Source organism: Phocoena sinus, chromosome 1 (assembly GCF_008692025.1).
Source record: "Phocoena sinus isolate mPhoSin1 chromosome 1, mPhoSin1.pri, whole genome shotgun sequence".
Classification (NCBI taxonomy): Eukaryota; Metazoa; Chordata; class Mammalia; order Artiodactyla; family Phocoenidae; genus Phocoena; species Phocoena sinus.
This window is the reverse complement of record NC_045763.1, coordinates 139597117-139623389: the sequence shown is the minus strand read 5'-3', so window position 1 is coordinate 139623389 and position 26273 is coordinate 139597117. Positions and strand designations below refer to the sequence as shown.

At 41.1% G+C, this 26273-nt stretch overlaps 1 protein-coding gene across 3 annotated transcripts in view; it reads right to left on the bottom strand.

Moving 5' to 3' along the window:
• The window catches only part of RGL1 (ral guanine nucleotide dissociation stimulator like 1), a 280952-nt gene that overhangs the window by 69689 nt on the left and 184990 nt on the right, over positions 1–26273 (bottom strand). For all 3 annotated transcript variants that reach the window (XM_032645598.1, XM_032645617.1, XM_032645607.1), the window contains 2 exons: positions 25135–25343; positions 1354–1431 (listed from right to left, as the gene is read on the bottom strand). In XM_032645598.1, coding sequence (XP_032501489.1) covers positions 1354–1431; positions 25135–25343 — 287 coding nt within the window. The remainder of the gene's footprint in view (positions 1–1353; positions 1432–25134; positions 25344–26273) is intronic.

The following is a 26273-nucleotide window of genomic DNA, read 5'->3' as shown; positions in this document are numbered from 1 at the left end:
CCCCCTCTCCGCTTGTCTTCTGGAACACAGCTTCTTTCTTCTCCTTCCCCCTGCCTGCTCTGTTCCAGTCTCCTCTGCTGGACCGTCCGCTTTCCTAACTCTCAGTACCGGAGGGAACCAAGGCTCAGTCTTTGGACCTTTCCCTTCTAGATCTACCCTTCATCCACAGGAGGTCACACCCATTCCCATAGCTTTAAACACCATGTATAAACTAAGGATGCCCAAATGTATACTTCCAGTCTAGACTGCTCCCTGGAATCTACACTCACCCAATTACCTCAAAATTAACACGTCTAAGATGAAATTATTGACACATGCTCCCCACCCAACTTTCTTATCGCATAAAGCCGGGGCTCCATTCTATCACTCGCTCACACACGACCCTTGGAGGCATCTTTGCCGCTTCTTTGTCTCATATGCCGCACCCACTGCATCAGTACATCCTGTCAGCAACACCTTCAGGACTTCTGCAGAAGCTGTCACTACTACAAGCTACTACTTCTTGTTACCACTCCTATAATGACGATGTCGACAACTACTATTACTACTCACGTCCATGCTGTCATCACCTCTTGCCTGGACCCACGTAAGGGCCCTAACCGGGCTCCTTGCTGCCACTCTTGCCCCTGTCCCCAATGTCATGGTCTATTTTCCACACAGAGCCAGAGCAGGCCTTTTAAATATAAACCAGGCCATAGCACTATTCTCCTAGAAGCCTGTTAAGTGTTTCTTATCTTTCTCAGAATAAAATTCAGCATCCTTCCCAAAGCCTCCATGTGATGAGGGGCCCTTACAGATCTCATGCCCCAGTACTTGCCACTTCATTCACTTGGCTGCAGCCTCATTCACCCCTCTACTTGTTCTCAAACACCGTTCCTGCCGCAGAGCTTTTTCCATATTCTCCCTGCCTGGACATTCACAAGGCCTCACCTGCACCACACGCAGGTTTCTGCTCCAATGCCTCCAGATCAGATCAGAAAGCCTATGTGAATCAAAGTCTCCATCAGGATCTAGCCCCCCCTGCCCTCCTTCATTCTTTTTTGCCTGGATTCTTTGTCTCTCTCTCTCTCTCTACTAAAATATAAACTTCATAAGAGCTTGGACTTACTTATTTTGTTCATAGCTGTATCCCTTAGCACAGGGCCTGGCCAAGAGTGGGTGATCAATACATGTTTACTGAATGAATAAACGAAAGCATTAGATGGTCAAAAATTACTTCTATGACTTTACATGTATTATGGAAAAAAACCATGGCAACATTCCAAAGGAAATTAAAAACTCCACTAAATTACATTCTTTTAAGATAATAAGTCTGGACTGAGAGCTTGTAATGCAGAGAAGAGGCAGACTCACTTCCTGATCACCGTCTTAGACTCTGATGAATTTTGGCCTCCAACTTCTTCACAGTTTGGGCTTGTCAGGTTTCCATACCTTTATAGATAAAAACAAACAAACAAACAGACAAACAGAAAATGCAGTCAGTAGTGTTGGAGAGCAACTCTTTTCCATTTCAAACACAACAGTTATACTTTTCAGGAGTATTTAAGGAAAGTAATATCTGTGAAATAACATCAAAAATGATACTATATTATTGATATTTATTTAATGGGTAAACATATATATGTGTGTGTGTATATATGTGTGTGTGTGTATGTATAAATATACGGTCTACAAGGAAAGTGATTTAGCAATGAATCACATTACTTAAAACTTTCTCTTAATATTTAACATTTCTTTGGATTTTTTTCGATGAAATTACTCTTTTCCTCTTAGCAGGAGAATCAGGCGTTATGTGATGCACAGGTGGGAGATTCCTCATGAACTCTGGAGCATCAACCTCTCTGTGTAGCTACTGAAGGAAGATGTGGCTTTGCTTGCACAACCTTCACGCCTGTGCCACACATGGGCACAAGATGACGACTCCATGCTCTGCTTATGAGTCTGGTGTCCTTGAGGATAGGTCCTATTGGAGGAAGGTGATGGAAATAATTCCAAACCCTCAAGTAAAGGCTGAGATAGAGACAAGGACTGAAGAACAGAATCCTCGTGTCTCAGCGACCAAGAGAGCAGCAGTGTGTACACCGAGGTCAGGCTGATCTAGGCTTCCCCAGCCACTGGGGAAGGGGGACAAAGGGGAACAACGGTTTAGAAAGCAATAGGTGCCTAAATTTTAAAATTTGTCTCATTACAAACTCAAAACTTATTAAAACATTGATCAGGGGCTTCCCTGGTGACTCATTGGTTGAGAGTCCGCCTGCCGATGCAGAGGAAGCGGGTTTGTGCCCCGGTCCGGGAAGATCCCACATGCCACGGAGCGGCTGGGCCCGTGAGCCATGGCCACTGAGCCTGCGCATCCGGAGCCTGTGCTCCGCAACGGGAGAGGCCACAACTGTGAGAGGCCGGCGTACCGCAAAAAGAAAAAAAAAAAAAAACACTGATCAGTCCTCGGTTACACTGTCAGATGTCCTTCCAACTCCATAGGTAAGCAAGTCTATTTCATACAAATATATCATGCTTTGTTTGGTTCAGAATGTTCATTTAGTAAATTCACTTTAGACTCCTAAGGAGGAGCCTTTATATTAACTTATAATGCCTGGACTATTTCTGCAGTTTCTCTTCCCATCAGTGGAGAATTCAGAGATTCCTTGGAGTTTCACAAGCTGGTAATCTGTCCCAAAGTTTTGATAATAGAAATTTTATAACTGGTGGGGTTTACATTTTTAAAGAGAACACTTCTGTCTTCTACTAATAGGATTAAGAACCCCAGTACCCTTATGGTTCCTTGTTCCTAGGATTTACAAGCCCTTTTAAAAATAAAAGCCCACCATCTGGTTTGACAGAATGCCAGTCCATCTGGTCTCCCCATCGCCCTATCCCGGCAGGTTCTACTTTACGCCCGCAGGGATCAGCCCCCTCCCCCATCCACGTGCTCCTTCTCAAGCTCCTCAGCCTTATAGACTCCTTGGCCTCCCAGAGATATTTTCCACTGGCCTCCGCCCTCCCTGTTCCTCTTCATTCTGTCCTGCACCTGCTATTTAGAGGCTTCCAGGGCTACCCTTTGCTTTCCCTGAGATAAGAACTCAGTCAGATTAAGATTTATGCAGCCCCATGTGGGCAAGGCAGGGCTGGGAAATGAGATTCCTAGTAAATAAATAGAGTGGGATTTCTTGGCTCTCTCTTTGGCCACCGTCATAGCGAACCCTGTCCTCATGTTCCCTCACAACAGACTGGTAGATGGGATAAGTACAGTGAAGAGGGAGGCCACTGTGCCTGCCACCCATCTGACTTGAGTGATCCATAAACTCCCGCCTGCCAGCCCTCGGTGACTAAATGCGGGACTTAACCTTAACCTTAATGTTTTGGTCACATTCTGTGTTCCTTCATTAATTCTCTTTCTGGTTATCCCGGAAATATTGCATCTTTTATCTTCCAACTGGAACCTCTGAGAGGTCGAAATAAAAGCGAAAAAGCTTCACGAGGGAAAGACACACATTTTATTGCACCTGATATTTTTCTTTCCAGAGATGTTCATACTGAAAATCCCCTGGTCTTCCTATTCCTTGTCTTTACTTTTGCTTCTCACACTCTGCTGCTCTTTCTCTGCGTTTTTCAGACTCAGAGCTGAGATGCTGGCTGGGATGACATGAACACCCATCACAGTTCTGCTCCCAGAATGCGATGCCACAGGTGCAGTCGGACGGTGTCACAAAGCACTAAGTAACTTACACTGGTGAGGGAGCAACGTTCTCTCTCCTTAATGAACCCGGTACCATCTGCTCAGAAGACCACATGGATACTTCTCCTGGCCAGCAGAGTATTATGAGTAGAGGCTCATAGTCAGGACCAGCATGATTGGTTCGTAATAACTTGGAGACCAATCAGAACCATCAAAACAAGGCATGTGTGTGGTGGCGCACACGGTCCAGGCGCTCAGGCTCTTTAAAGGCTGCAGCATCCCTAACTCTTTCTTCTCTGCCCGATCCACTAGGAAAATCTTTTGGCTCTGCCTTTATGACATACCCTGAATCCCAGCACTTCTCATCACTCTGCCCTGGCTCACACTGCCACCATCTTTGGCTGGATCCATGCAACAGGCGCTTAACGCCCCTCCTGGCATGTCTGCCTCAAGCTGCAGCGATGCTGTTCATGCCGCTGCTCTGTTCAAAACCCTCCCCCAGCTCCCACTCTTCTCCACTCTTCGGAAAGGCCATCATCTTACCCATCTCCTGAGGCCCTAAGTGACCTGCCCCTGATATCTCTGACCACGTCTCCTACACTCACTCACTTCCCCTCAGCCTCACTGGCTTCCTTGCTGCTTCCCCACCACACACACACACACACACACACACACACACACATGCCAGGCATCCTCCTGCCTCAGAATCTCTGCACACTCACTGCCACCGCCTCCCACGCCCACACCGACGGTGCACTCCCTGGGCCCCTGCAGGTCTTTGCTCCAATGTCACTTTAACAGTGAGGCCTTCCCTGACCATCCTATGTAAACCAACACTAACACCACTGTTTTATTCTCCTCCACAGCCTTTGACACATTCTAGTATACTGTGTAATTCATACAGCTATTGTCCATTAGAACACAAACCCCACGAGAGCAGGACTTCTGTCTCTTTTGCTCATTACTCTTTAGAGCTTAAAGCAAGGGCTGGCACCCAGCGGGCATGCTGATGGCTACTTGTTGGGAGCAAATGAGTGGTCTAGTGGGGTTCCCTAGGCAGACGTGGAAATGAACTTCCCAACGACTAGGTTCATATTTGTCTCTATAAAGGCATTCTTTGGCTTTTTGCTTATACAAGTGTCTTAACCTGTCTGTGCCTTCATTTCTAATGGTCTAGGAGCATAAAAAAGCTTTAGGATAGCTGTGATCGTTACAAAAATCTAAAATTAAAATGCGAAAGGAACCTTTAAGATCTTAAAGCTGAGACCCTGAAGGTGTAAGCAGTATAAGAATACAAAAAAAAAATGTATATACAGTTTTACAAAGGAGACCTTTAGAAGCAAGATAAAATTAAAAAGCCTATAACCCTCTGGAATTTAACGGACTGGGGAGGGGACGATTATTTGCCCCTGCACTTTTCTTATCATTAAGGAGAATTAAAGCCTTACAGAAAAGAAACTAGACCAGCACTGGAATCAAGAACTCTTTGACGTTCAAGCTAGGTCGTTTGAGAGTTAGGAGTTAGTTTTATGAGATTAAGAGTGTTTCTTTGATGTTTCCTGGACCCTCTCATAGCTTCCCATCAAAAACCAAAGTCAAGTTCAATTCATTTACTCCAGGGGAGTAAATAAAGGGTGTGTATGTGTGTGTGTGTTTAATTAATGAGTAGCTACAGACAAACCTGTCAACAATGTCACCTCCAATTTCTACAAAACCTCCCTAGAATTTAAGATCAAAGCTCGAACCTCTTAAGAAGGCTTACCGAACTGCCCTTCTTTAAATGGCAATTCATAAACCTTAAAATACAAATTATCAGAATGACTTCTGACATGGTTTTCTCCGTATCACAAGGCAAAAGAAAGATTTACAAACGTCTCCTAAAGTACAGCCTTGCGCAATTTTTACTGCAGCCTAAAATTTACTAGAAAAAAAAAAAAAAAACCTCAATATAACGTTTAACTGGTTGCTAATATTTAAACAGGAAACAGTTATTTCCAGGGGGGATGGATGTATTGTTTGGAGCCTATCCGGGCAGATAAAACGTTTAATGTGTTTGAAGGGACGACCCCGGATACTTGTGGTTCAAAGAAATCTTAAGATAAAGTTATCCCCAGGGACAGTACTTCTGGTGGTGGTGGCGGGGGCGCTTTCTAACCTTTACTCTCTAACAGAAAAGTCTCAGCAACATCAGACCAGGATGGGGATAATCCTGAAGAACCTTTCAGGCTCCAATAGATTACGGCAAGTGATCCCATGGTAACAGCAGTTAATAATTAGTGAGAGCTCACTGTATACCAGGCACCGTGCTAAGCACTTTATATGGATTGTTTCATTTAATTCTCACAATAATCCTAGATGATGGTATTATTATTCTTCCTATTTAATGGATGAGAAAATGAGGCCCAGAGAGCTTAAGTAATTTGCCCTCAAAGACACAGCTAGTAAGTAAAGGAGGGATTTGAACCTTGACAGTCAGACTCTAGAGCCCAGTCGCTGAGTCAACACCCGATCACACAAACCATAGTTATTTTGTTTATTTTATGTCTCCCTCCACCAAATGATAAGTTCTTTGAGGTTAGAAACCTTGGGCTTTTCACTTACTCAGTCATTCATTCTTTCACTCATTTAGTCCTCATTCAATGAGTATTTATTAAAGCCTGTTTTCAGGTACTATTCTGTGCACTGAGGATACAGCAGTGAACTAACCAAAGCCCCTGTTTTCATGGAGCACAATGTCGTGGGGGGAGATAAGCAATAAACTAGTAATTAGTTAATATATACTAGTCAGATGGTGAAAAGTGCAATGGAGAAAAATAAAGTAGCCAAGGGCACTCAGACATGATTGGAGGGCCTGAGGTAGCTGCTTCACATGAGTGCCCAGGAAAGGCCTGACGTGAATGTGACAATGAACTAAAATCCTCCAGAAGGCGAGCGAATGGGCCACACACACCTCTAGGAGGAGAGCCTTCCAAGCGGAGGGGAGAGCCAGGGCAAAGGCCTTGGGACACTGGCAGGATGGTGCGCTTGAGAAACGTCAAGAAGACCAGTGAGGAAGGAGCAGAACAGATGAAGCGGAGACAGAGAAGGAGGTGAGCATGCAGGTGGCAGGGGCAGATCACAAGGGCCTGGCCGGCCATGGTCAGGGCTTTGCTTTCACCCTTTTACCTCGCTTACTGCTATATGCCCTGAGCCTGGAGTAGAGCCTGCGCTTAGCGGACACTCACTACACATTTGCCAGATGAATTCATTAATGCCCTCTACTATCACGAATAGTTGAGGATGGGGAGGGGAGGGAAGGGAAGAAGCTACTTACTGGGGATGATGAAAGAACAGACAGGAGGAAGTGAAGGCAGGAGAGACCTCACATGAAGCTGCTGACTCAAGGACCTCGGGGAGCCTTTGCTTTTCTAATCAACCCCAGCCTGTGAACATCTGAAGCATTTTTTCTTTAACTGACCCACAAGAACACAGGTCAGGTATGAGGAAAATGTTCAGAAGCTGACCTTGACTCAGAAGAATGACACAGTGAAACAGCCTGCAGATGTCGGGAACACCAAGTGAGGCCTTGATTAAGACTGCAGACCGCACACCACAGAGCAGCCAGGGGCTTGTTTTTAATCACTCCGAGTAATACCCTCCACGGCAGGCAACTCTCTACCCAAGGGTGACCTGACAACTGGGTCACGGCCACCAAGTCTACCTTGGAAAGGTCTTGCTACCACCATGGAGCCAGTTATTCAAGGAGAAGACAAAGGTCAGAGACAACAGGCAAAAACTCCTTGTTCTCTTGCAAGAAAGGAAGGGGTTAATGATGCCGAACAGAGAACCAGGCAGTGTGATTTCACTCACGAGGTCTCGTTCTCTAGGCAAAGTTCTCCCATGATCAGAAAAAAAGTCAAAAAACCCAGAAGGAGCCTCAGTTCTCCCCTCCAGGTCTTTGCTGTGAAGGGCCCTCCACCTTCCTTGCCCTTCAATTCGTCACATTATCTCCATATTATTGATGATGGTAGCAGGAACATTAATGTTCCCTTAACCATCTCCCTGATAGTTAAGGGAACATTAGTAGCTAAAGTACCTAGTATTTCTGTTCCACTTGATGGTTTCAAGACACTATAAGATTTCCCTTGACAATACTATCTCCGCCTCCAGCCCCAACCTACAACAGTCTGAGAGGGAGACCAAGAAAAGGACAAATACTTTACAGTCACTATTCAGCCAGGGAAAGAAAATGAAAAGGTGTCTCTTGCTATAACTTGTTTCTCATTCACATTTAAAGTTTTTTCTCAAGTCTGATGGCCTTCATGCCCTTGCTGTCAGGTTTCTTCTATTTTCTACTGCAGGTCCTTGTCACCCATCTCTCTTCTCTGGCCCGTGTACTGCCCCCAAGAGCTTGGTGGCTCATCCGTGCCTCCTTCTTCCACCTGTAATTGGTAACAATTCTAAACCATCAGCTGCGAATCTGTCTTGTTAGCATGCTACAGCCGCTGCAGACACAACAAAGGTCAGAAGGTTGACGGAAGAAACAGGTTACAACTGGGGGCAGGGAGCAGGCAGCACCCTGACAACCACAGAATCTGTCTACAAGTTGGGATTTTCCTTAGGTTTAAGATGAAGTAATACATTATTGACAAGTCAGTGCGAGCCTGTGGCTCAGTTTTCCCCAACCACAAAATGATGCTCTTGCAGAGCTCTTCAAGAATCTTCTCGGACTTACCTGGTGGTGCAGTGGTTAAGAATCTGCCTGCCGATGCAGGGGACACGGGTTCGTGCCCCGGTCCTGGAAGATCCCACATGTCGCGGAGCAACTAAGCCCGTGCGCCACAACGAATGAGCCTGCGCTCTAGAGCCCGCGAGCCACAACTACTAAGCCCACGTGCCACAACTACTGAAGCCCGCGCACCTAGAGCCCATGCTCCGCAACAGGAGCTACCACATTAAGCCCACGCACCGCAACAAAGAGTAGCCCCCGCTCAACGCAACTAGAGAAAGCCTGCGTGCAGCAACAAAGACCCAACGCAGACAAAAAATTAAAAAAAAAAAGAATCTTATGAAAAATGCTACGTAAAATCAAATACCATGACGATGAATTTAGTATCATGGTATCTCATCAGTTTGGAGACTACTTTTCTCTCCTGTGCTCACAAAACTCAGTATGACATCCATTTATCTAAATTGGTACTTGCTGGCAACTTCAGTAGAGACCAAAGGCAAAAGAATTACATTTCCCAGGACTAGGATCTTGAAGTCATTCTCCAGGGCTAAGTTCACTCCACAAAAGGTTAAAAGAAAGAAATGTCAGGGCTTCCCTGGTGGCGCAGTGGTTGAGAGTCCACCTGCCGAGGCAGGGGACACGGGTTCGTGCCCCAGTCCGGGAAGAGCCCACATGCCGCAGAGCGGCTGGGCCCGTGAGCCACGGCCGCTGAGCCTGCGCGTTCGGAGCCTGTGCTCCGCAACGGGAGAGGCCACAACAGTGAGAGGCCTGTGTACCACAAAAAAAAGAAATGTCAAGTAAGAGAAAAGTGATTAAAAAAATAAATAAATAAAATTAACTCAAAAACAGCCAGTCCCCTTTTCCTTTTAAAGTTTCAGAGATATACCTTTTAAAAAAAAAAAACCATTGCATTCACTTTAATGAAATTAATGAATTTACTTTTCAGAACCATACTCATACTAGGAGCAGTGCCCTCCTCTGACTCCTAATGGCCACCTACAGGGTCCTGTCACTCATGCTAGGAAACCTTTGCCTGGAGAGTCACAACCTAGGGTCCCTGGATGAACTTAGGGAAGTTTGCGAATCCCTAAGCCATAAGCCAAATTTGGTGATGTGGTTTTTTTTTTTTTTTTTTTGCTAGAGAGGGTCCATAGTTTTTAGCAGATTCTTAAAGGGGTTTGTGATCAACCCCTCCCACCAACTGCTAGAAAATGGTCAAAACCATAGCTTTAGGTTATCAAAGGTGAGTTGAAACCTTTCTGATAATCACTCAGAATGTATGTACCTTGCCTTTCAGGTTTTTTTGTCAGTTTTGCTTTGTAGTTTCCAAACATAAGCACATTTTTAAAAAACCTGCTGGGCAATTTGGTATTCTTTTCTAAAAAAGAAAGATAACTGCATGTGCTGCCTCCCTTTGCCAAGTGAAATTTTTTTTCAAAAAAGAGCTACTTGAGAGAAACATTTTTCTTTCATTTCCAGAAAAGAAAGCTAGCCTGGTGAAGCTCTGAGGCTCAGTCCTTGACAGCAACCTTTTAGTGTTTATTCCAGCAGAACCATCGCTACCATCCAGATTCTGCTGTCCAGCCACATGTTCCCATGGAGAATCCCCACTGTGATGCTGGGTGAGAGTTGGGTCCTTTTGACAAAAATAAAGATTTACCAAAGACAAGCAACCCAGCAGTGAAGAGAACTTATTTCCATTTTCCCTCGTATGATTACAGTTGGATGTAATTCTATAGCAGTACCAAATTAAACTTTTCTGGCTAACCCAAAGCGGAGCCACAGGTACAGGGAAGAAAGAGGAACAATGCTTGTAGGTAGTGGCTAAGCCCTGTCCTTTGTTTCAGGCCATGCTTCCAGAGCTGAGTGTGTGGGCCACGCTGAACAGGGCATGAGGACCTGAACAGAACAAGGTGAAGGTGAGCGAACACTTGACCTTCAACTTCCCTAAGCCCACAAGCACTAGATTTTTAGAGTCAATCTCTCTGACAAGAATTCCTTGTTTCCTATCGAATCATGAACAACTTCCCTTGTTCCCTAACAAGACCAAAAGTTTTGTTGATGTTATATTCGTTTTCTATCGCTGCTGCATCAAATGACCACAAACAAATTACACAAAATTACTATTTTATAGTTGGGTAGGTCAGAAGCCCAACACAAGTCTCCTTGGGCTAAAATCAGCTGCTCCCCATCACTCGCATTACTGCCTGAGCTCCGCCTCTTGTGAGATCAGTGGCGGCATTAGATTCTCACAGGAGCGTGAACCCTACTGTGAACTGTGCACGCGAGGGATCCAGGTTGCGCGTTCCTTATGAGAATCTAATGCCTGATGATCTGAGGTGGACCTTCGGGTGTCACTGTCTCCCATCACCTCCAGATGGGACCATCTAGTTGCAGGAAAACAAGCTCGGGGCTCCCACTGATACTGCATTATGGTGAGTTGTATAATTACGTCATTATATATTACAATGCAATCATAATAGAAATAAAGTGCACAAGAAATGTAAGGTGTTTGAATCATCCTGAAGCCATCCCCTGCCCCACCCCCACCCCGGTCCGTGGAAAAATTGTCTTCCACGAAACTGGTCCCTGGTGCCAAAAAGGTTAGGGACCGCTGCTATAGGAGACAATCCATTTAACTGCCTTTTCTAGCTTCTAGAGGCTGCCTGCATTCTTGGGCTCAGGGTCCCCTTCCTCTATCTTCAAAGCCAGCAACATAGTACCTCTCTGATCTTGTTTCCATCCTCACATCTTTTTCTCTGACTCTCTCTTTGGCCTCCACCTTTCACTTTTAAGGACCCTTGTGATTACACTGGTCCTAACCAAATACTCCAAGTTAACTTCCTTATTTAGAAGGTCAGCTGATTAGCAACCTTAATTCTGCTTGGCCATGTAACCCAATATATTCATAGGTTCCAGGGATTAAGACTGGACATCTTTGGGGTGGGAGGCATTATTCTGCCTGCCACAGTTGGGAGTGTAAATTATTATAAATGTTGTATCTTCTATGGTTTAATGAAATAAACCCTCTTTCTCCCCCTGATAAAGCATGAGCCAGCAAGAGCCTGGGACCCTTCACAAAGCATGTGCCCTACAAAAGTTTTCAACCTTCTTTTCGACGTTAGAAGCATTTCGATACCCAAAGATTCTCATAGCCCTTGTTATAATCCTCTTTTCTATCAGCAATACTTTCATCGTCCTAATAGCCACAGGAAATAAGGTCTGAGTTCAATTTACCTTTAAGCAATCTGTCTTTTTTTAAAAACCTATAACATATACACAAACTGAGGGTTTTCTTGCCTATGTGGTCATCAACACTCAAACCTGGACAAAATCTATTCAAACTCATCTGCTATAACAAAAATCTTAAGAAATGGCCTTCATTTTTAAATAAATTCTCACCCTCGTCAGGATATCCAGTGTATCTGTATTTAAAGCTAAAAAAGGAAACAAAGCAATGTTAGGATTTCCTGAAAGCTTTCCCACTCTATAAATGGGATGAGCATCCTGGAATCAACTGACCAATAAATCTCAACTTTTTCATGCACGGTGGGACAAAAGATTCAATGGATGAACCAACCACTCTGTTTGTTTCCACTTGATTTTGTTGAGAGTTATGGAGGGAAGTTACTAAAATAAATGAAGAGAATGGCATGGTATTGAAAAACTTTCCTACATAAGTGATAGAAGTTAGACATAAATCACTCTGAGACAGAAGTGTAGAAAAATTGTACTATGAGTTTAATAGTAACATTTAATGTTAAGTGTTACTGTTATAAAGAGACAAGCACCTGGAAGTGACTTATGGTCGTCACTAGTATAAGATGCTGTGAGGCCCTCTAAGTAGGTTAGATTCCAATACCTGCTCCCTAAGTGCTCTCTGCTCATAACCCCCTCTCTTAGGACCTGGAAGAACAAAGGGAAGATATTAGTAAACCTTGCTCCTACCAAAAGAGAAGGGAGTTGGGGAATCCAAAGAGCACTGCATGGCAGCATGAATCTAGGAATATTTGGCAAGTGCCTAGTCTAATTACAGAACTAATTTTCTTTTAAAGCTTAATTATTTTTAAGTGAGGTTTCACAAAAAGTAATTTGGAACATTTCTGTGTGCAATTCAAAAATGCTTACCCAGCTTCTTATGCTAAGGAAGCATTTAAGAGCTGAATGGATCAGTGTTATGAGCTTTTAAAAGGAGGTTCGCTACAACCACCTCACAGTTCCTGGGGTGGTGGGGGGGGTAGGGTGCGGGGAGGGGGGGGTTCTTTAAAGTACACATTCAATTGAGAAACTGATAAGATAAGCCACAGACAGGGAGAAAATATTTGCAAAAGGCATAACTGATAAAGAACTGTTATCCAAAATGTACAAAAACTCTTAAAACTCAACAATAAGAAAATGAACAACTTGATGAAGAAATGGGCAGAAGAGGACTTCCAGTTTCCAGTCCAGCACGTAAGGAGCTTAGGAGTTACCACTTCATCCTAACAACACGTAAAAAGCTGAACAAACTGGAAAATCAACAACTCTTCTTAGATCCATCAGAGAAGTGTGGTCACAAGGCAAACCCGTGCCCACTAAAACTGAAGAGACCGTCAGACAGATACAGAAAACCACAACAGAGCAGAGCAGAAATCTCCATGGGAAACAAATGCTGAACTGTAATTGATGAATTGCTGCAGACTTAGTGTGGACAAGTCTGAGGGATTAAAAACTCCAGGGGGACCCAGTCGTAGACACAGCACCACACTGCTATGAGTTTTACCTCCAGGAACTTGACCAGGTTATCATAGTTAATATAGGAGAAAAACCTCCTCATGCTTCCAGCAAGGGAAAGGAACCATTAAAATACACTAGAGCACTCTGTTCTTAACAACACCTGCCCTCAGGACAAAAATTTTACCAGAGTCTAACCTGCTGGGGCTTTGTCACAGCTTCACCTATCTTGGGTAAGGAAAATACCTAACTCTAGTCTTCTCTAGCCTTCCACATGGGGAAAAGGAAATACCCGTCTCCAGGCCCTTCTAGCCACCCTTTCCCTAAGGGAGGAACTAAAAACAACAGAGAAGCACTGATGAAGTTCACAGTTCAGGGGCACAGGCTAACCAGAAGACTGAAAGCTAATCACAGGACTACAGAATGCCTTCCTGTCCCCCACCCCCGTACATTACAAGTACGTTACTGAATGCCATTTCCTTCCACCTGGTACATCATATCCACCTTTTATTCAAAAATTACAAGGCATGCTAAAAGGCAAAAAAGCACATTTTGAAGAGACTAAAGAAACATCAGAACAAGAGTCAGATATAGAAGGAATGGTAGAATTATTAGACCAGAAATTTATAAAGACTACGATTAACACGCTAAGAAATTTAATCAGAAAAGTAGACAACATATAAGAGCAGATGGATAATATAAGCAAAGAGATGAACATTCTAAGGAAGAATCAAAAAGAAATGTTAGAGATCAAAAACACTGTAACAGAAATGAAGAATGCCTTTTAGGGGCTCATTAATAGGCTGGGCATGGCTGAAGAAAGAATCTCTGAGCTTGAGGATAAGAAAATAGTTCTAAAACTGAAAAGCAAGCAGACAAACAAATAAACCAAAAAAAAAAAAAAAAAAAGAGAGAGAGAGAGAGAAAAGAAAAAACCAGAACAGAATACCAAGTACCATGGGACAACTACAAAAGGCATAACATATGTGTAATGGGAATACTAGAAGGAGAAGGAAGAGAATGGAATAGAAGCACTATTTGAAGGAATAATGACTGGGAATTTCCCCCAAATTAGCATCAGACACAAAACACAGATCCAGGAAGCTCAAAGAACACCAAGCAGTGTAAATGCCAAAAACACTACATATTCAAACTTCAGAAAATCAAAGATAAATAAAAAATCTTGAAAGAAGCCAGAGCAAAAAACAAACCTTAACTTTAACTAAAAAGGAGCAAAGATAAGAATTATATATGCCATCTCCTCAGAAAGCAAGAAAATATTTAAAGTGTTGAGAGGAAAAAAAAATACCAACCTAGAATTCTTTACGCTACAAAATTACTCTTTAAAAGTGAAAGAGAAATAAAGACTTTCTCAATCAAAAACTGAGGGAATTTGTTGCCAGTAGGCCTGCCTTGCAAGAAATATTAAAAGAAATTCTTCAAGGAGTAGGAAAGTGATATAGGTCAGAAATTCATATCTACATAAAACTCACACAAGAAGAAATAGACAATCAGCATAGACCTGTATTATTAAAGAAATTTAATCAATAATCAATAGCCTTCCAAAACAGAAAGCACGATATCCAGATGGGGTTCACGGATGAATTCTTCCGAACATTTAATAAAGAAACTTTACCAATTCTCTACAATCTCTTCCAGAAGACAGGATCAGAGGGACTGCTACATAACTCATTCTATGAGGCCAGCTTTACCCTAATACCAAAACCAGGCAAAGACATTATAAGAAAAGAAAACTATGGACCAAGATCTCTCATGAACACAGATGCAACAATCCTTAAAATATTAGCAAACTGAATCAAACAAGGCACAACCAAGAGGGATTTATTCCAAGCATGCAAAGGTGGTTCAACATTTGAAAATCACTTAATGTAATCCACCATATCAACAGGCTAAAGAAGAAAAATTACATGATCATATCAATAGATGAGAAACAGCATATCCAACATCCATTCATGATAAAACTCTCAGCAGACTAGGAATAGTAAGAAATTTCCTCGACTTGATAAATAACATCTACATAAATATAGCTAACATCATACTTAACACTGAGAAATGCAAAGCTTTCCCACTAAGCAAGGATGTCCCCTCTCACACTGCTTTTAAACATTGCACAGGAAGTCTTTGCTGATGCAAAGAGAAAAGAAAAGGAAATAAAAGGTATATATCAATAGATTGGGAAGGAAGAGATAACAGATGACATGATTGTCTATATAGAAAATCCAAAAGAATCAACCAAAAGCTTTTGGAACTAGTATGTAAGATTGCAGAATACAAGGTTAACATGCAAAAGTCAATCGCTTTCCTATATACCAGCAATACACAAGTGGAATTTGAAATTAAAAACATATTACCCTTCATTTGCAGCAACACGGATCGACCTAGAGATTATCATACTGCGTGAAGTAAGTCAGACAAAGACAAATACCATGTGATATCACTTGTATGTGGAATCTAAAAAAAAAAAAGGCTACAAATGAACTTATTAACAAAACAGAAATAGAGTTACAGATGTAGAAAATAAACTTATGGTTACGGGGGGGTGGGGGGTAAGCGGCAGGGGAGGGATGAATTGGAAGACTGGGATTGACACATACACACTACTATATATAGATAACTAATTAGGACCTACTGTGTAACATAGGGAAATCTACTCAATACTCTGTAATGGCCTATATGGGAGAAGAATCTAAAAAAGAGTAGATATATGTATATTATAACTGACTCACTTTGCTGTACACTTGAAACTAACACAATGTTGTAAATCAGCTATACCCCAATAAAAAATTTTTTTAAAAAAATTACCCTTTACATCAGCACCCTCTCCCCCAAATTAAAATATTTAGGTATAAATCTAGTATATATATATATATATATATATATATATATATATATATATATATATACACACACAAGATCTATATAAGGAAAACTACAGAACTCTGATGAAAGATATCAAAGAAGAACTAAATAAAGGGAGAGAGACTCCATGTTCATGGATAGGAAGACTCAATATTGTCAAGTCAGTTCTTCCCAATTTGATCTGTAGATTCAATGCAATCACAATCAAAATCCCAGCAAGTTATTCTGTGGATTTTGACAAACTGATTCCAAAGTATATATGGAGAAGCAAACGAACCAGAATAGCCAAAAATCCAAAACACTGACAATACCGAATGATCACAAGGATGTGGAGCAACAGGAACGCTCATTCACTGCTGGTGGGAAAACAAAATGGTACAGCCACTTTGGAAGAGAGTTTAACAATTTCTTACAAAACTAAACATACTTTTCCCATACGATCCAAAATTCTTGCTCCTTGGTATTTACCCAAAAGAGCTGAAAATTTATGTCTACACAAAAACCTGCACATGGATGTTTACAGCACCTTTATTCATAACTGCCAAAACTTGGACACAACCAAGATGTTCTTCAGTAGGTGAGTGGGTAAATAAACTATGGTCCATTCAGACAATGGAATGTTATTCAGCACTAAAAAGAAATGAGCTATCAAGCTTTGAAAAAACATGAAGGACCCTTAATTGCATGTTACTAAGTGAAAGAAGCCATTCTGAAAAGGCTACATACTGTATGATTCCAACAATAAAACATTCTGGAAAAGGCAAAACTATAGAGACAGTCAAAATATCAGTGAGTGACAGGGACTAAGGTAGGGTAGGGAGGGATGCAGAGGCAGAGCACAGAGGATTTTTAGTGAAGCAAGATTATTCTGTATGGTACTATGATGATGGACACATGTCATTATACGTTTGTCCAAACCCATAGAATGTACAACACCAAGAGTGAATCCTAATGTAAACTATGGACTTCGGGTGATAATAATGTGTCAGTGATTATAATAAGTGTACTATTCTGGTGGGGGAATGTTGACAGTGGGGGTATGATTGGGTGCAGGAGTTATATGGGAAGTCTCTGTACTTTCCACTTAATTTTGTTGTGAACCTAAAACTTCTCTAAAAAATAGTCTATTTTTTATTGAATTATAGTTGATTTACAATGTTATGCCAACCTCTGCTGTACAGCAAAGTGATTCAGTTTTACACATACATACATTCTTTTTTTAATATTCTTTTCCATTATGGTTTATCCCAGGAGATTGCATATATTTCCCTGGGCTATACAGTAGGACCTTGTCATTTATCCATTCTAAATGTAATAGTTTGCATCTACCAACTCCAAATTCCCAGTCCATCCTTCTCCCTCCCTGCCCCCAGAAACCACAAGTCTGATCTCTATGTCTGTGAGTCTGTTTCTGGTTTGTAGACAGGTTCATTTGTGCCATATTTTAGATTCCATATATAAGTGATATCATACGGCATTTTTCTTTCTCTTTCTGACTTACTTCACTTAGTATGATAATCTCTAGCTGCATCCATGTTGCTGCAAATGGAATTATTTTGTTCCTTTTTATGGCTGAGTAGTATTCCATTGTATATATATGTACCACATTGTTTTCTTTTATCCATTCATCTGTTGGACATTTAGGTTGTTTTCATGTTTTAGCTATTGTGAGTAGTGCTGCTATGAACATAGGGGTACATGTATCTTTTTGAATTATAGTTTTGTCAGGGTATATGCCCAGGAGTGGGATTGCCTGATCATATGGTAATTCTGAAAACAGTCTATTTTTTTTAAAACACACATTGAGCCCTAACTGTCTTGACAGTAATGGTATGAGTCTATAGATTTATTAGTCTCTCCCACTAAATGTAGGCAGAAGCTGGGTAATGTTCACTGTTGTATCTTCCAGTGCACCTGCTCCTAATAGGCATGAATAATAGTGATTACTTATTTGTTAGACAAATAGTTCCTAAGCATCTACTGCCAGATACCGTTCCTCTCTAAGGTTACGGCAGTGAAATAAACAGACATGGTCTCTGCATAGGGGCAGCTATCAGGAAATAAGCAAGATAAACAAGAAAGGTGCTTTCAGGGATTTCCCTAGTGGTCCAGTGGTTAAGAATCCGTCTTGCAATACAGAGGATGCTAGTTCGAGCCCTGATAAGGGAGCTAAGATCCCACATGCTGTGGGGCAACTAAGCCCTCATGCCACAACTAGAGAGAAGCCAGTGCACTGCAACTAGAGAGAAGCCCACATGCTGCTATGAAGATCCCTTGTGCCGCAAGTAAGACCTGACACAGCCAATAAATAAGTATTTAAAAAATTTTTTCTATTAAAAAAATAAGAAAGGTACTTTCAAATAGTGATAAGTGCCACGAAGAAAGGAAAACAAGGTAATGGTAATCTCTTAAGCACTTAATATTTGCCAGCCACTATAATAAGAATTTTATATCATCAAGCTTAACGCTCATAATAGCCCTATAACTTAGGTTATTTTTCACTCATTTTATAGATAAGGAAATGAAGCCAGTAAGATAAAGCAACCTGCCCAGTGCCGCAGAGCAAGTAAGAAGTGCAAAACCAGAATCAAATTCATTTTCTGACTCCCAAGCCCATGCTCTTAACCATCGCTATACCTCAGGTATAAATCTCATGACTAAAACAAAGACAGGAAAACTGCTTTTCCCATAAAATATCTTCAGACTCTGAAAGGAAGGGGAAGCATATTCAGCACTTATGACAAAATCTATGGAAATAAATAAACTGTTTTCAAGTTTTATATTTGATCGCTTTCTCTATGCTGTGGAGGAACTGGCTTCACTGGCAAGGGCAGCTCCATTCTTGCTGGTTATTGGTGGTGCATCAGCTTTTACACATGATGGTGTTACTCCTCCAGGTGTCATAAAATATGGATTTAAGATTACTATCCCCATGGTGGTAACATATCTGCATAAATCCTCCCAAGCTTCTTCACTTGCTATCTCCCTACCCCCCAAGAAGAGTTCTCTTTGGGAAGTAGTACATTCAGGTCAGGGGATTTGGTCTGAGTACATCAAACAAACAGAAGCACTCCAGACCCATGGACCCAGCAGGGACCTTGATGGCCCATGACCTGTCTAACCATCTAATATCACTGGCCAACATCCAGTTTTGTTTTGATAATATCGTCCTCCCCCACACAATCCTCTCTTATTGTCTCTGTCACAGAACCTAGCTCTTACCTCCCAAGGATTGTATCGATTTTAATTACACACATTTGTTTGTATGCTTATTTAATGTTACTCTCAGCCATTAAGCATGAAGAGGGCAGGAGTCATGACCAGTCTGTTTACCATTATATGCACAGCACCTTGCACAATACATGGTAGATATTAAACACCTGGTAAATATCATGTCAATGGATGGATGAATAGGAGCACTGATGTTCAAATGACCTGTTCACAACTGTGTGAAGGGACTGTTCCTCAGGAAATCCAGTTTCCAAGGAAAATCAATTGAGGTATCAGAGAAAAGGATAGCTGAGTGGGATACCCAAGTCATCCCTTTCTTTAAAAATGACACTAACATGGGGACTTCTCTGGTGGGGTAGTGGCTAAGAATCCGCCTGCCAATGCAGGGGACACGGGTTCAAGCCCTGGTCCAGGACGATCCCACATGCCTCAGAGCAACTAAGCCCCTGCGCCACAACTACTGAGCCTGCGCTCTAGAGCCCGCGAGTCACAACTACTGAGCCCGTGTGCCACAACTACCGAGCCTGTGTGCCACAACTACCTAAGCCCGCATGCCTAGAGCACATGCTCTCTTTAATTAATTAATTTTTTCAAAGTAACATTTTTAAATGACTTTTAAAAAAATATTTATTTATTTGGCTGTGCCAGGTCTTAGCTGCAGCACATGGGATCTTCATTGTGGCATGCGGGATGTTTAGTTGCCGCATATGAGCTCTTAGCTGCATGTGGAATCGAGTTCCCTGACCAGGGATCGAACCCGGGCCCCCTGCATTGGTAGCGCGGAGGCTTAGCCACTGGACCACCAGGGAAGTCCCTTAAATGACACTTTAAATGACATGGGAGGTGATTTGGTGTGCTTGAAAAGAGCTTCCAAGTGGGAAAGAGATAGGTTTTAATTCCAACTCTGCCTCTTACTGACTGAATGTTTCTGAGCCTCAATTTTCTTATCTGTAAACATGCAGGTAATGATAAATGGACTAAATAAGATATAAGTCTGTGAAAATGCATGGCAATCCAACATGGGAATAAGAAATAAGTTCAAAGACCCACTGAATTAGTCTCCTCTCTACGACCTAAAGCAAGCAAATTCAAGTCAGATTGGTCTGAAAAGCATAGTGTTTATGGGATGGCTTCAACCTTTATTCTCTAAAAGTCCTGCACTGGGAGAATTCACTCAAAATGAAGGGGCAATTCAGATTATTACTCAGTCCCTTCCAAACTGTGACCTGAGTGCCATTAGCGGCTTAGCAAAAGTTTCTAGAGATTTAGTTCACCCCATTACGTTTGTCCTTGGCAGTTCTGCTCATTCCTGATATCAGAGAAAGAGAGAATGACCAAGAAAGAGCCCAAAAGTAGCTTATGTGACAGCTATCTGAAGAAAAATCTAGATATTTGTATAGACACTTCATGGTTCTCAGTGAGGGTCACTAGCTGAAGTAGGTTTCTCCCTACATCTGAGGTTGGGTATTTTCAGTGGTATCCAATTTCCTCACTTTTTTTTTTTAATGGTATGGTGGGAAGAATATATTTTTAAGTGAAATGTATGTTTAAAGTTAGAAAAAATAAAATCTCGAAGCCCCAACACAGCTAAACCACAACTCAAACTTTCTCTTAGGATAAAAGGAAGGCAATGAGCCCTAGAATTAACTCTGAGCCACAGTGAGAAGCACAGAAAACAGGATTTCTTGTTAACTGCTGATCGCCCCCAAGTAAGGGATAAAGCAAACACAAGGAATTAGCCATATATGACTTCAAACCACTGTCCACTGGTCAATCACAAAGGCTCATATTAGCAAAATGAAAAGAACTATTAAAAATATTTTTAAATCACAGAAAGCAAACAGTTCCATATGAGAAAAGCCACACGATTGGAAGTCTTAAGAAAAATCAAAGCTTGATTTCAAATATACTTTTCTCTGGAGGGAAATAAATGCCACAGCATCTGCCTTCAATTCATTCATGACTGGTTAGGATTAGCACATCCCGTAATAACTTCTCGGCGTTAATTTCACAAAGGATAAGTAATCTGCTATTAAGAATCCAAGAGAAATCATTTTAAAAATAACATCAGAACACCAGAGACCCAAAAACAAGTCTACCACAATTTACTAATAATAAAATAGAGTATCTAGCTTATTTTCAGAAAAGGCAGGTTCATGCAGCTTTACTGCTTACCTCCCAATTACAGACATTAAAACCCCCGACAACCAATTTAAGAACCGAGTGTTTCACAGAATCTGCATTTTGGTTAAAATCAAAGATTAACATTTGGCCACAGGATATAAGAGAGAGTAGGAAATGGAATGAGGAAGAAATATTTATAATGAAGTTTGTACATATATGGACAAATCCAAATTTCTGCAGAGGAAGCAGAGTAAGTGGGATTTATTTCTCTGAACTTCTGTAGAACATGTCAGAGTTTCACTATTACACCATTTTAAGTAGTTGTCTACTTGTTTTCTGCACGTAATTATCTTCTGCACTAAAATATTAAGTTGTCAGGGTGGATCCATGTTTTGTGGGGCCAGCATATGTAATCTGAGGGGTCCTCTCTAAGAAAAAGACTATAAAATTATGAATATAAATTACGTAGAGTGTACTGCAAGTGAGGGCCCCTGGAGGTTAAATACCAGCAGCTTCACAGTAAATTCATCACAAGGGTGAGAACTTACCAAGTCTCAAGTTTCTGCTTCGTCCACATGGTGTCTTGCAGAGCACTGGGTATTTTATAGACATTCAGTATGTGTTGATTCCACTCATGTCAGAATCAAAGGATCTGACTATGAGATTAAATTCAAGGTCAAGCCTTGGCCTACCTAAACAGTTCGAGATATATCTTAACTCTTCATTCAGTTATACCTTAAATGATTGTTTGAATTAAATGTAATTTGAATTCATGTTGATTCTGTCATTTAACAATTGTCATCTAGTAATATTTTAACAATCCAAAAATGTCTACCCACCGTGATAGGAGAACAAACCGATTTTTTTAAATCATCAAATAAAAGCTGGATGTACATGAGCCACAGACTAAACACTCTAGTTCCTGTGTGTATGCCCACTATTTATGATGAGCAGCTGGAATTCACGTGTACTCTTTTACTGACTATGGACATCTGTGGCCTATTATCAATGGAGTTACCCCATAAGCAGAAGAGGTTACCAATTCCAAAGAAAACTTGTAGGAGTTTTTGATGTGTTGACCTATTTCCTCATACTGCCTGCCAACAGTTAGCATACTGCATCCTTTTTATAAATATGAAACAGTGGAAAGAAAATTCGTATAATTCTTCAGGTTCTATTTATAGGTGTGAGGTATTATACAAGCAAACAAACTATGAAAGAAATGACTCACTAATCCCATAGGTTTATACTCCAGGCTTAATATTTTAAGTACTGCTACGTGAAAAAAAACTACAGAACTTCCCACCTATGTCGAAGTCCAGAGTTATCTTAACCGGATCACTGCATAATAAAGTATAGACGTTTTGTGAATATTCCTGAATATGAACATATCAATAACCATTGGTCCAAACGATTTCACTCTATATGCATCTATGAGGAAAATATCTTGAGAAAAACTCACTGTTATCAATAACCTTATTCACATCGTAACAGAATTAGATTATTAAAGGCCTTTCTTAAGACTGATAAACATGACTGCATAAAAAGAATTTTTAATGTCTTCATAAAAAAGAATATTTGTAAACAACTTTTAAAACCAAGGGACAAATTAGAAAAAAATATTTCCAACATATGACAGGCAAAAAAACCTAATTTTGATAATCTACAGAGTTATAATTAGATGATCAACAATTGGATAACAAAATAAAAATAAAGATATAAACAGAGAGTGCACAAAAAACACAAATGACCAATAAGTATTTTAAAACGTGCTATACCTCACTCATAAACGTAAGAAACATAAATATAAAAACAGTGAGCTACTTTTCAATGGACAGATGATAGGAGAGATGGTTTCAATTGCAGACACGAAAATACAGCTGGCAAGAGTGTAGGGAAAGCAAAGGGACACTCTCATTTTCTATGGACAGGAGAGTGGTAGGTACAGCTTTCTGGAGGGCAGTCTAGCAACATCTTTCACATTTTAAAATGCTTATAAGTTTTGACCCATCAGTTGCTCTTCAATGAAATTATCCTATAGAGTTCTCAACAAATACTTAGAAAATATATACTCAAAGACACTCTTTGCAGCATTGTTTAAAAGTTTAAAAACAAATTGAACTGGAGAGAGCTTAACTGTCCATCCATAGAATATTCCATTCAATAAGTACTGTAAAGCCACTAAAAAGAATATAGTAAATCTATCTATATGTGCTGACTTTAAAATAACAATAACTTACATTTCTTGAGCTTTCACTATGCCAGCCGCTGTTCTAAGCCCTTTACATATGTTGAAGAACTTACTGAGTAAAAACGTCTCCAAGATAAAGATAAGGGAAAAAAGCAAGGTGCAGAACACACTGTGTACTATGATTTCTATTTATATCGTAAATATATACGATAAATATCATACATAAATAAAAATATATAAATACACATTTCTATGCACCCAGAAAAACTTGGGAATAATACAGAAGGAATAATTTACAGTTATTATCCAGGAAGAATGGGACTGGAAATGGGACTTGGGGAAATAGAAATATTTTCTTTTTATTTCTTACTTTTTTTTTCATAATTTTCTGAATTGTTTGAACTTTATATACATGGATTACTTCTATTTTTAAAATGTTAATATGTGTTACCTGCCTAATTAGGTTACAGTCTGTGTCTATTTTTTTTTCCCCTACTTCCACGTATTTTAAAAAACCTAATAAATGTTATTTGGGAAAAAGTAGTAATATGAGAAAACATTAACGTTTCTCTTTATACCCTTCTATGGTATAAGAATTTTTAACACGAGCATCTATTACTTTCAAAATTTAAAAAATCTAGTTAAAAATCAATATTCACTAAGTCAAACAGAACACCCTATCTTCCTTCCTTCCTTCCTTATGCAAGAAACCCCAGAATACAAGGATGTGGATGAGGACTCTCATGATTCTAAAGCAATCCTTTAGCTGACAGTTTTCTTCTTCCCAATACCAAGTCAATTTAATAATAATTTTTAAAAGATCAAGCTTTGGGCTTCCCTGGTGGTGCAGCGGTTGAGAGTCCGCCTGCCGATGCAGGGGACACGGGTTCGTGCCCCGGTCCGGGAAGATCCCACGTGCCGCGGAGCGGCTGGGCCCGTGAGCCATGGCCGCTGAGCCTGCGCGTCCGGAGCCTGTGCTCCGCCACGGGAGAGGCCGCAACAGTGAGAGGCCCGCGTACCGCAAAAAAAAAAAAAAAAAAAGATCAAGCTTAATTATATAAATAAAACAAAAATAATGGGGGGAAATACAGCTATCAATTATCAATGTGTGAATTATAATGCACACTGCTCTATTTATTCTAAGTAACATATGACTTAACAATATAGATCAAGGACGATATGTCTGTGCATACCCGTAAAGCAGCCAATACATGGTGATTGTTAATAGTACATTTAGCATTTTAATTCTCACAACAACCCAGTAAGATTCCTGGTTAATTGACTAAGCTAGAAAATTATGAAAACATGGAGAAAATTTCAGAGTGGCAAATGATAACTGAAATCTATAAACAATTGAATCTACCTTTATGATAGGCACTCCTAACTCTTTTATAGATGTTTTTGTGAGATATTTTTACAGAAATGGACCGTGAAGAAGCTCCTGAATAATCTCCATGCCCTTTGTTCCGAAGGTCCTTCCTTCCAGGTAACCCTTCCTCACGCGTCTCTCTCTCAGCATACCAAGTGCAGGCGATTCAGAACCTCATGCCTTCACTCTGCAAACAGCCTGACCTTTCTGTCGCCTCTCACACCCCTTCAGATTCTTACCTGTCCAGCAGCAGCTCCAGCACTTCTTTAGTGGAGGCAAAGCCTCTGTACGTTGACAGGAAGATGCTGATGTAGGTAAAGTCATTGTCCCCAAAAGCTGTCAGCAGGTTCTCCACGAGCTTCTCCAACGTGCCAGCTTTTATGGTCCTGATCTTACACGTCTCATACTGACTGACTGTATGCCCCGGAGGCAGCTGGTCGCCTTCAACCTGTACAATAAATTCATGATTTTGATCAGGAGGAATGACTCCCTAAGGTAAAACTGAAAACATTGAAGTAGTGGAAGCATGTTTTCCCTTACTCTTAATTTCCCTACAGGAAAGTCAGGTAAGGCAATCCTCTCACCTGTGAGTGTAGTAGAGCGGGATGGGCGAGCGGGGGCGCGTAGGGGTGGTATGTGCATTCCCTTCCTCTCTAGAAGTAGAGGTATTACTTCATAGAGGTTACATGTGCTTCTACTTACTTCCCTATCAAGAACTAGGTTGCTGGCATATTCTGTCGAGAATGCTTTCTATGACCCCCAGGATCAAGTTTAGCAAGTCTTTATCAATCACTCCCTTTGTATTGTTCCACGGTAAGTTTTCAAACTCATTCTCGAAGACAGCTCCTACAATGGTGTGCCGGAACCGATCGTGCTGGCTTTGGAGAGCTGATTGTTAAATTTTTAGATTTGTGTGAGCCAGATGACATCATGCTGATAGCTGGAAAAGATCAGCCATGGGAGGAATATGTTCTCCACAGACATCTAGGGAGATCTGACCGCAATCTGATGTTCTTTAGTTCATGGGAGGCGATAGACTTTCTGATTCAGTATCACTGGCTGAGAAGTGTCTGTACGGAGCAGACCTCGGCTAATCGCTGACGAGTAATGGAAAGGGTAGGTGGGTGCGTGACCCCTGCCTCCTGGAGACTTGCAATGTACAAGAGAAGACGTTTCCTTCTGAAAAGTAGCTATCACGTGAGAATGAAACTGTGAATAGTATTGGTAGGTATAACTGCACCTTGGAGACATAAACCATAATACTAAAGAACTGATTAGTGATAGTATCTGTAAATCTTCAAAACTGAGCATGAGGGAAGTGAAATAAACTGAAGAAAAATACAGGTGTGCCTTACATTCTACAATAAACCGGTGCCTA